At 46.7% G+C, this 12,039-nt stretch overlaps 1 protein-coding gene across 1 annotated transcript in view; it reads right to left on the bottom strand.

Annotated features, from left to right (window-relative positions):
• HYDIN (HYDIN axonemal central pair apparatus protein) overlaps positions 1–12,039 on the bottom strand; it is a 501,386-nt gene that overhangs the window by 56,789 nt on the left and 432,558 nt on the right. The window contains 6 exon segments of the mRNA XM_061138904.1: positions 2,500–2,619; positions 3,455–3,637; positions 3,874–4,094; positions 6,159–6,380; positions 8,110–8,736; positions 10,666–10,828. Coding sequence (XP_060994887.1) covers positions 2,500–2,619; positions 3,455–3,637; positions 3,874–4,094; positions 6,159–6,380; positions 8,110–8,736; positions 10,666–10,828 — 1,536 coding nt within the window.

The following is a 12,039-nucleotide window of genomic DNA, read 5'->3' as shown; positions in this document are numbered from 1 at the left end:
TCTTAGGATTTCAAGTATCAAATGAAATATCAAGAGTACATTGATATCAAGAGTATCAAATGAAATAGAGCACCTAATGCTATGAGGACAGCTGCAGATAACAAATGCCCAATAAAGGGCAGTTGTTACTACGGCAAAGATTTCTAACTAAGAAATCTGTAGCTCTATCCTTCCCAGTGCTTATGCTGCCAAGAGAGATGATCGTTTGAGTAACCTGTTATTTCATATCTTAGAGAAGACGTCATTTACCACCTTCTCCTACACTCGCACAGGATGCTACTGTTTCAACATAGATGCATTTGACACTGCTCACTGCTCAGGGCTGTTTCTGTTCCCTGGTACCCTAGGGAGAGACCCTCCGAGTGGAGCACTATAAGCACCGGAAACTGCCCAGTTAACGGCACCAAGCAGAAAAGCAGCCAGACAAGGCACAGCGAACATCAACAGACACACACATCGCTGGAGGTTATAGCACAGGTCAGGAAAGCACGGCACCACTGTGCCCACAAACAGTCTGAAGAGCTCTCTGGACAGTCTACAATGGAGGAAGGAAGGAGAAGGCATGGCAGAGATTAAATCCGAGAGACAGAGCTTTCTCTGTGTAACTGCCAGAGAGGTGGTGGCCCTCACATCTCACTGTTAATTATCACCACCAAGCACTTTGCTAAAAGTTACATGTGTACTCTCTAGTTGTGTCTTTCCAAAACTGTGCAGTAGGTGCTATTATTTTCCCGTTCTGCAGATGAGGACGTTGAGGCTCACCAAGACTTAAAAGACAAATGATACTTTTTTAGGGACCACTGTAATTGCCCTCTTGGATCATTGCTGTCTGGCCTAATACCCTGGTTAATTCCAGTGCTGCTCTGAACAGAGGCCTCTCTGAACCGGCCATCATTTCCCTGAATCCTACCTCTGGCTGCTGATGATCTATATCACACCCATCAACCTTACTCCCACCCCTTCTCTTGTCTAAGCCTTTCTACTGGGTCTTAAGGATCCTCTCCATCAACAGTCAACTCTCTTCAACTTCATTTTCTAGTCCATTATCTTAGGAAATAAACAAGAGGTTATGAAGGGAATGGATAACTAACTTGGCTCATTAGTTTCACCAAGTAAGCATAGAAATAATCATTCGCCACTTATCACAATAAATGCTAGATGGAATTAAAACATGATTGAGATCCTGGTTCTGTTTTTGGTCTCACCTTCCTGCCTATATAATAAGCAACTTATATATGACTAAAAACAAAAAAACTTGTATCACTAAATATTAATGACCATTGACCTTAGCTGGGCCCCCAATTCTGCCAGATAATCTTAATCTATTTCTCTAATATTCACCCTCTCCTACTTTGCACAAAACCTGTTTCATACCTTCTCCATTTTCCCAACATTTTAAACTTCCTTCAACTTGCCTCACTGTTAGGGATGACCTCACATCATTCACTACGGAGAAAACAGTTGCATGGGAACCTCACCATTCCAGTCAAATCTGTGACCCTACCTGCACCTGAAGCCATCTCACCTTCCTCCGATGTGATGATGGTCCTTCGTCCTGGCAAAGCCAGCATCTCCACCTCTTGTGTTGTTTCAGGGAGCTGCACCACTCACTGCCCTGACTTTCTCTGGAAACTCTAGCTTCTTCCTCCCTACTTCCCCCCTTGACATCTAAACATCATAAGAACAACAGTGAAAGAACAGCCTTCCCCGCACTCCAGGTCTCTCTCCTGTCCTCAGCTGCCTCCATATCCCTTCACAGTCAAGCTTCTCCAAAGAACCACCTCCACACTCTGTCTCTATTCTCTCACCTCCCACTCACTCCTCAACTCACTTTACTTGGATTTCATCCTCAGAAATCCCCTGAGAGGGTCCTATGACTTCCGTGTTGTTAAGCCCCATGGACGTTGATGTCATCACCTTTCCACTCTCCCTGCCACAATCAACATGGATGGCCAGGCCCTCTTCTCATGGCTCCAGGACACCATGCTCTACCGGTTTCCACCAGTAGCCCCTGCCCTCTTATCTCTTGTGAGTGGTGGAATTCTTTAGGGCTTCATCCACAGTCCTTCTCGCCTTACTGTGTATTCTCATTTAGGTGATCTCATCAGACCCATGGCATTTTTTTTTGTCTTGAAACAGACTTTCCTCTGAGAACCAAAACCGTATAGACTATGCCCTGCTTTCTGTGGCTTCTAGCTGTATCTCGCGAGCATCTCAAACTGAACACATCCCCAGGTAAACTCTACATCCTACCCTTCCCCTACCCAAACTAGGTCTTCCTCCAGGCCACCCCATCCGGGAAAACAGCATCCTCAGTCACTTGAGAGCTTAGCAGAAACTTGGGGCACAAGAACCCACTTCTGATCTCTGGTGCAGGGCTACCTGAGGCAATGTCAGTAAGAGCTGGGTCTACTATTAATACATAGGAACCCCGGCTCGTACTCTTCATGGGTCCAACCCAGGGGTCTGAAATCTGCTTTGAAATAGTGGAACACTTACTTATCTCTTGATTTCCCACAAAGCAGTGGTCCGAAGTGAAACCTCTCCAAGCTCACAATATACTTCTTAAAGATGACCTCATTTGCCTTCATGTCCATCTTCTGCTGAGGGAATACCACCCTGAACACAGAGAAGGAAGAGGAGAGGAGGAGTGTCTGAATGCCTCCACATGATGTATACATGAACCCAACATCCCCTGTTCAGCAAAGGGTCCAGGAGTCTGGAGACAGAACAACTCTTAATTTGAGGACATTTCTGGAATGACTCTTAATTTGAGGACACTTATGGAACCAACCCTGAGGGAAGACAGTACAGTTTGAACCTGAGAAAAAAATATTCCCAGGAGTGTCTTTCATAATGGGGCTAATGATGAAACTGAGCTGGACTTCCTGTTCTAGTGTGCCTAGCTAGAAAAAGCCCTGAGAAACCAACCCTAAGGAAGCCTAGTTCTGGTGGATCTTAACCAGCTTCTGAGCTCCCTGTCCGATGTGGCCCCTTGGTGAGAACTGCAAAAAAACTCTTCTTGGTGTACAAGCTATAAAAAGTCCCCTGGCTTACTCAAGCCAGGGGCCTTTATGTGGTGCGTAAGGGGCTCAGTGTTTGGTACTCAGGAAAAAAATCTGCCTGTGGAGATACATATATATACTGAGGTTACAGGATAAAAGTCCTACAGCAAATATAAAATGTTTACATTTGCTTAATAGTTAAATAAACTAACTTGCCACAGGAAGATATCCCCTTGCCCTTCACATCTGCCAGCATTCTATTTCAGCTACATGGTACCGTGTCATTTCTGTGACTCAATCAATGCCCATGGCTCTGGAGCCCAGTACAAGAGGGCCTGGGATGCTGCCCTGGTTCCACATTTCTATTAAGACACACCTCGTTCAAAGTTCCATGCGGGAAAACAAAAATGTATCTGCCAGTCTTTTCTTTAAGGACAAAATACACTTACTTTGGGTCCTGGCAAATGTATGGGTAAGTGCAGACACCTCGGCAGTAAAGCTGGTACTGGCGGTGAGTTCCAAGGATCTCAAAGTTAAATGTTTGGTCAAAGATCCCAAGGTCGTTCGAAGAGAAGTGCACGCGCAATGTCACCTCACCGTTGGCAGGCACAATCCACCGGAAATGATTCAGCCTGAAAATGACCACACAGACTGTTACTGTTAGGATGCTTCCTCTGGGCCAAGAGAAGCCAGGACTGTTGCCTGGGAGAAGTCCGATCCTGCTGCGGTTAGGCATGGCGGTCCTTGACCGCCACAGAGGTCCGTAACAGTCAGGACCACCCGGTTCCCATCTGAGGCTCATCTGGAGCTTCCCACACCCTCATCTGGAGCTTCGGCCTTCCCCTCCCTAGCTGGCTCCAAGGCCCACCTGGTGAATTTCTCCTGGGAATGCTGCCCAGATAAGTTGTTTTGCTCTATGTCTGATAGCGGAGCAACAGTTCCGGAAGTTCCTGCAGAAAGGCCCTTCCTGTTGAAGGCCATTCGACGTTTCTCCTTCTGAGTCTCACGCAGCTGATCTGTTTTTTCTTTCTCTTTTTCTTTCATTTTCTGTTTGCTCCCTTTAGATGAGGTGGTTTGCTCCTCCTGGGTCTTAAATTGAAAATGAGCACAGGGTCTTAAACAATCATCCTACGATCACAGAAGCAGGAGACAGGAATGCCCATGACACTGCCTGCGGTTTGGGGTGACCTCGCCGCCGGCAGTCTGGGGTGACCTCACCAGGTTCAAGATGCTGGCGACTGCTGAGAATGGCAGGGCCCAGACTATGACACCACTGTAGGAGAGAAGTGTGGAGAGGAGTCTAGGTCTTGCCCTGGCACCCCATTCCCTGAAAGGAGGCCAAAGCTCCAGAGAAAGCTTGAAGCTGGTCTGCAGTGGGTTCCCATACTGTATTTTGTTGTTGTGCTTCTTTAGTAATTTTTTAAATCTAGATTTCTAATTTCTTCCCAATCACACTGATTTTTTTCATAGACCAAATCTGTATCATGACAGAATATTCCATAATCTGTAAATCTTTTGACTGTTCTCAGAGTATCACTTAAAACTTAACTTATTTCCTGTATTTCATGTAAGCTGAAAAAAAGATTTAAAAACTCAATTAGATTCAGAGAGGATGCTGTGCACACCATACTTGGTCACAGTGGGAGACAAATGATGTCAGGCAGACTCACGATTATAGATGCAAAGGGTGTCTGTGTGGCTGCAGTGATGCTCGCAGATCTTGGCCATGGCAAAGCGGACTTCCCTCTCTGCAGCCAGCCAGCTGCCCGTGGGACGATGCTCTGGCTCAGAGCGAGTGTCCTGTTCTCCAACAAACCAGCACTCTAGGAATCCCCTGGCACTCCTTAATCAAGTACGTCATTGGGGATATCAGAATGGTGCCTTTCTAATTCTACCATTCTTTCTATAATTTCAGCTGTCATTCTCCTAGAAAGAAGAGCTTTCCTTCATGTACTGGAGATGAGCTTGAGTTCCTCCTAAAACTGTAGGTCAAAGAAAGCTAAACTCTTTCCCCTTAAGGTTCAATTTTCAGAAAAGAGGTTGGTGTAATAGTTACCTCTGATGGTGGCAATATTTTCTTTTTTACCTTTTTATTGGACTCTGCACAAGTAAGGCCTGCCCACCAGTGCTGATACCTGATGTTGATTGTCTATTTACTTACCAAACTGAAGTTTGGGGCTCTCTGTTACCTAACTGAGGTGTAAGCAGGGCCTATAGATAACTTTATTTGCTGCTGATTTTGTTTTTTGCTAACATGCATGGTTTATAGGAAGAAGGCTAGGAGGCGATTCAAATTTTGGCCCCCATACTCCTCTTTGGCCACATGATGTGAAAAACCAACTCATTGGAAAAGACCCGGATGCTGGGAAAGATTGAAGGCGGGAAGAGAAGGGGACGACAGAGGATGAGATGGTTGGATGGCATCACCAATGCCATGGACATGAGTTTGAGTAGGCTCTGAGAGTTGGTGATGAACAGGGAAGCCTGGCGTGCTGCAGTCCATGGGGTCACAAAGAGTTGGACATGATTGAGCAACTGAACTGAACTACTCCTCTGGAAATAAAAAGCCCCTCTGTAATTTTTAATATCCCTGCATTCTTCATATCTATCTTTCTTTATTTATTCTATTAACTGTATATGTAAAAATAAATTTTCTACTTTTACATGATTTCATTTTGAACACTTATCCTTTTAATTTAGGTGGAATTACTTTTACTGCACTGTGTCAGGCAAGGAGATAAAAAGCAACTTTATCCAAAATATCCAATCTTCCCCATATAATTTCTTAATAGTCTTTTCTTTCTCTAATGGTGTGTGTTTCCTTGTGTCTGTTGATTCTTGTATTCTTCTGCACTGTGTAAATTACCTTAGCTTCATAATACATTTTGCTACCTTTTTAAAAGAGCTAGTTTTACTTTTTTTTTTGCAAATGAGCTTTAGAGCAAATCAGCAAGTGTTATTTTTAGTCTCTTCTTGGGGGCACAGGAAGAGTCAGACCAAGGGATGGTGCAGCTTAGGAAGGCTCGGGTGGAATCCCAAGTGAGTGGAGGCAAACACCCCAGTGAACTTGACATCAACCTCGGGCTCAATTTTTGGCCACGTGGAGGGCCCACGTGAAGGCCCAAGGTCAGGAGGATAAGTTTCTCCCTTTACCTTTGAGGAGCCTGGAGTGGCTGAAAGCTCTGTTTCTGCTTCCACTTCTCTTTTCTCCTCCATCAGGGAGAGCTCTTCAGAGGGTGGGGTTACAAACACGAAATGCTTCAGGATTTCTGTCATGGTCAAAGGCTGTCGCTTCACAGGGTAGGAGATGATTGAGAACAAAGCAGGTGGTGGGATAGGTGGTCCAGAGGAACCCAGGCCCAAGATGTCTAGGATCTAAAGGAAAATATCAAGATTAATCTCTGGTGTAGAGGGCAGGCTACCCCTAACGGCCTCCCTGAAAGAGCACAGGATGGTGGGGCCCTCCCCCCTTTCTCTCACCTTTCTCAGGAGACGCCCTGATATAGGCGTGTGTCAGGGATGGCGTGTAAAGGGCCTCTGACACAGCTCTGCAGGTCCTTCCAGACCCTACACCTCCAGACCCAGCTGGGGCTCTTGCTATGGGCTTCAGGCTCCCTCTCTTATCATAACCTTTGTCACTTTATTTTGATTGCTTGATGGTCTCTCTCTGCAACTGGACTGCAAAGTTCATTAGGACTGGAACTAGGGCGATATAGCACATGGCCTAGCACACAGCTGGGACTCAAACCTCTGTTTAAAGAGACCATCTCTTAATATTCTGATGTCTATAGTATAGAACTGTTTCATTTATTTTCAGATCCCCTGTTAATATCTCTTCTACCTTTAAGTGTTCTTTCTTTTCAAAGGTAAAAGAGAGTTAGTGCTAGAGCAGGTCACATACAGCAAAGGCAAAAAAAAAAAGCACATCAAGGTTCTGAGAATGGGGTGAAAGATGGGAATGAAGAGAGAAGTTAAAAAAGAAACTTTAGAGAGGCAACTTATTCCTGTAGCATTTCCCATTCTACTCTGATATATAATGAATGCGAGCCATCCAGAGCAGATGGCTTGAAAATCTGGTAGCAATTTCCTCCTCAGCTTGTAAAACCCTCAGAAAAAGGTTGCTATCCCTTGATTAATTGTTGTCATCACAACCATGAGGCCACCTGAGTGGACCAAACAGGCTATTAGCTCAAGCAAGTAACTATCTTCATGCAATCAGGTGTTGCTAATTCTCTGGGTCAGAAAGTTGAAGACACTTCCTGACTAACATGTAGCTAGAGTTAACTCCCAGGATTCAGAATATCTGTGAGAAAATGGATGAATAACTTTAATCCCCTATTAAATTAATAGAGGCAGGAAGGTCTTTAAGCAAGTCTAACTCATGGTTCCTCTCAGGCTCTGCTCTCTACTTTTAAGGTTGCATCTAGTTTCTGATAAATACTAAACTAAACCAGTGGGTAGACTGCGGCCCCCTGCTCAAATCTGGCTTGCTACCTGCTTTTGTAAATCAAGCTGTATCTGAACAGAGTCATGTCCAGTCATATCCATTGTTGGGGGTGGGGGTTTGGGACAGAGACTGTATGACCTGTAGCCTCAAATATTTGTTTTTGGTGTTTCACCAAAAAAGTTTGTCCCGGGATGAAAGGTTATAATAACCATCCCCTCCAAATCACTGCCAAAGGGGTTTCTGAATATGATGCTTTTGTTTCTAGGTACAAGAAGCTGTCTGGTCGTATAATTTCTGTCATGGTGGGAAGCTTATGGGAAAGAAATTTTAGAATAGTTGAGCCATTCGCATCGCCCCCAAAGTATACCTGCCTTGCCAACCCATAACACAGTATTGTCAATACTAAAATTAATTTTATGAGTGGCTTTTTATGACGTTAGATGGAATAGTTTAGATCTGTGGACCTTTCTATGGATATTTCATCACATAGAAAAAGGTCCTTTTAGCCATTTTTGTTTTATAAACAAAGGGACATCAGAGATGAATGGAATTAAGGGGATCTGGATTTTGTGTTTAAAACACATTTACAAGGACTAGCTCTGTACGGCTACCTGGCTACCTGATCGGTACATCTCTGTCTTGGAGGAGAGTCTGTACCTGCTCCCCTTTAGGAAGCCTCTCATTTTCCAGGGCCTGCTTCCAGCTCGAGCCTTCGGAGTCAGGCGTCTGGATGCTTATGAACGGCACACCCAGGTCCTTCTTCCCCTCGTGGTCCTCCTCCTCGCCCTCGCCCCCGTCGCTGCGCTCCTCCTGGGCGCGGAGCTTCTCCAGCCGCTCCTTCTCCGCCCTCTCCCGCTCCAGGCGCTCCCTCTCGGCTCGCTCCTTCTCCGCGCGCTCCCGCTCCCGGTCCTTGCGGCCTCGGCGTCCACCGGAGGGAACCTGGCGCTGGTCGGTGCCTTCCTCGTGGCTCATGTCCTCAGTGCCGATGTGATGCAGCAGAACTCCCTGCTTCCGGTCCCAGTACGTGAGGATGCTCTGGATGTCCTTCAGGGTCAGCTCGAAGGTCTTAAACTTCTGGGCCATGTTCTTGTCAGTGTCCTTCGGGAGGTCCCCCTCGCTGTCTTCTTGCTCCTGAACAAGAGGAAACCAAAGTGTGTTGATATCTGACAGGAGGTTCCTCTTCCTCTTATTTCATTCTTCCTTCTCCCCAGCTACCTGCTCTCTGACGGACACTTTTCTTTCTACTGCGTCAATCTTCACCTCTAGTTTGGAAAAAGTAAGAATCTAGAAGGCAAAAACACATAAAACATTCTTAAAACAGTTCTTTCAGGGAGAGCAAATCGCAAAAGAAGGAGAAAGAGGGCGTTTCTGCTTTGTAAGATGGCCTCATAGGATTCCAGCCCCTGAGACACACACCAGGGCTGTGCCTATAGATTGTGTGGGGGCCTTTCTCAGAAGACTGGCTCTGTGGTCCTTCCTTGCCATAGAGCTGGCTGGGGCCAGGCATCATGCACAGCAGCTGTAATGCCACTCCTGGTTGAGAGCTGCTGCTCTGAAGGATCAACAGGAAAAGATGCTCAAGAAGAGCCTTTCCTCCAGAGAGGTCACTGAGTTTAGTGGTCCAAACCTGGTCTCACAATTGTTAGCTGTGTGACCATGGGTGAGCAATCCACATCTCTGGCCCATCTGTATCGTGTTGACAGTAATATTAATAACTACCCCAGAGGACCACTGAAGATTAAACATGTGAGTACATGTAAAAAGCTTATAACAGTGTCTGTCACACAGTAAAAAGTCTCGTAGTCCCAAGTTATTAAAATTATACAGATTATGTATATAGATTAATCAGTGCTGCTGGGGACAGACAGGGTTTCAGAATCTGGCTACACTCTAGTCTCTTAAACAAACCTGGATGTTATCTAATGAACCTTGCAGAGAGAAACCAACCTTAGTCTTTTTCTTACTGCTTTGTGGGTTCTGACTTTCTCCCCTCCTGATGAAACCCTTTTAAACTTGCTTTGTGGGTTCTGATTTTCTCCCCTTCTGATGAAACCCTCCAGGCGCCTTCACAGGTTTGGGGGTCATTCTTTGAGGACAGACAGTCCAGTTCAGCCCAGTGACATTCTTCTCTTGCCTAAGCTCAGGTGTGGAGGCATGAGAGGCCCAGGCTAGTTATCCCGTCTCTGCACTGCATCAGCTCCCCCGCTACATGTCCGTCTCTACAGCCTGGAGAGAGCTGACACAACAATACTGACATCACTGTCTCCCGGAGTGGGCGGATAGCCTTATTTGTGGGGGGGACGGGAGGGCTGGGTGCCTGCTGTAGTTCCCATCTACAGAGTTCTGCCTAGATATCCTGTTCCAAGTGGAAGTGGACTGAGTGTAGAAGAAGCGCCTGCTGAAGGAAGGACTTGCACTTGGAAGGCTGCAGGAGCCTATTTCTTATCCTTGTTTTGGTGCCTAAGTTTTAAGTGCTCAGACCTGCTTCTGCCTGAGCTCTGCCTGATGGGGACTCCTGGACACTGATTCCTCTGCTCTTCCATCTGCCTCCTGGGACCAGCCTGCACCTTGTCTGGGAGTCTGGCTTTAGTTTAATCCTCAGCATTCTCAGGGCTGGAGCGGCCACTGTGCAGCCCAGCTCGCCACACCCCTCGGCCACCAGTGCCACCCTGGACGTTGCTCTGGCCAGTCTGCACCAAGACTGGGTACCGTGTATCAGTGGGCAGAGACGTGACAGGCAGACTGACAATCACAAGGACGGCTTATGCTGGAGCATCTCCCTTGACTGCGGTCACGGATCAGCTCCTGGTTGAACACACTGACTTGGTGGCTCACTGGAAACAGCTCTTCACCACCAGTCTATTTAACTCCATCCAGGGGGCTGCAGGAGACAGCAGGAGGAGCCAGATCTGTGCACACACACAACTGTCACAGCTCATCCTGTTAAATTCTGGATGGGGTTCATGTCTCTGGACCTCTGAGGAAGGACAGGATGTAATAGGACAAGATTATGGGAAGCACAAGAAAGCACAGGACACACGGTCAGTGCTCAGAAAATGCTGATCCCTCTCCCCCTGCCTTTTGCTCCACCACAGAGTCTATACAGTCCTAGGCCAGCTTTCTGGCGGGGAAATGTGCTGGGCTGATATGCTGGCTGTGGTGGTGGACCATTCTGCACCTGCCTGCCGCTGAGGGGTGAGGGAGGGTTGCTACCTGCCGGCTTGGTATCTGAGTTTTCTTTGTGGATGGCTCCTCCTTTACGGGTCCCTGCTTTGGCTTTTTATTCTTCCGTTTTAGCTCATCTTCTTCCTTCTGTCGCTCAAGTTCCTGCTGTAGCTTCTTTTCCTGCATCTCCTTTGCCAGTCTCTCCAGTTCCCTTCATTAAGTCAGGCAGAGAAAACAAGAGTTCAGAGGGTCCTGCCCGAGCCCCTCCCCTGCTGAGATCACCTCGTGGGGGGGGGGAACATGGTGCAGAGCTTTCTTGAGCATAAAAACAAGGAAAGAACAAAAGAAAGCTGGATATTATAGGAAGGAAGGAAGATGGAAGGAAGAGAAGAAAAGAAGGAAAGAAAGGAGGAAAGGATGGCTCACATCTACCTTTGAATCGTCATTTAGTAAAACTGATAACTGAAGCTCAACTAAGAGGAATTCTCAACTGATCTTTAATTCTACTCCAGTCTCCTTTCACAGGAGAGTGAGGGAAGGGCTGTAAATAAGCTGGATGTTATCACCCTTAAAAAACAACTTTCAAAGATTGCTCTGATATCAGTACAGATGAGGCCCAGCTTTCTACACTCATGTCCAAGGTTTAGACAAGAAGAAATGATGTTTTTCACAGTGGTCCTCACTGTGGCCCACTTGGAGCCATGGTGCTAGAGCTGAAGGCCACGTTCCTCTCCTTCTCTCTCTTTCTTTCCTTTCCAGCTATGGATTCAGCCGTGTCTGCCCTGCTGCTAACGGCAGAGAGGGCACCAAGCCTGGGCACCACGTATAAACAAAGCGTGGAGGGGATGGCATTTCTGAAGATACGGAATCCATTTGTTTTCATCTCTGGGAATCCCTGGTTGTTCTGACTGCTGTGGCTCTCTGCTCACTGAAGTTGACTCATCATTACTTCATCACTTCATGTGTGTGTGCGTTACAAACAAGTCACTGTTGAGCTCTGAGAATCAGATTTGCATTTTCTAAGTCCACTGTGAGATGAATGCCTGAAAGTAAATGACCTGAATGAGGAAAAAAAAATCCCAAAGCTGGGATTCCCGAGGCCCAGGCATGTTTACAGTAGACCATGCAGGAGATGTAGGTGTATATATATACTGATACTGTAGAGGACATAAAAGCTCTTTGGGGGCCAGTGGGAGGAGTCTGGAAGTAGGGGGAGAGGAGAAAAGGGGATTAAATTATAGGTAAGCATCCTGCCTCCCCACCAGCGTTTGGAATCCTAGGGAGGGGTAGGCAGTAGACCCCCCTCCCTCCCTTGGCATGTCTGAAGATCTGAGGACAGGACACTGCCCACCAGTATGTGAGACAGCATGAAATCGTGGGCCATGTCTCATGGGTGGTATGGAGGGGGTTCAGTCAGTCCCG

The sequence above is a fragment of the Dama dama genome, chromosome 4, assembly GCF_033118175.1.
Source record: "Dama dama isolate Ldn47 chromosome 4, ASM3311817v1, whole genome shotgun sequence".
NCBI lineage: Eukaryota > Metazoa > Chordata > Mammalia > Artiodactyla > Cervidae > Dama > Dama dama.
This window is presented reverse-complemented; position numbering and strand designations above follow the sequence as displayed.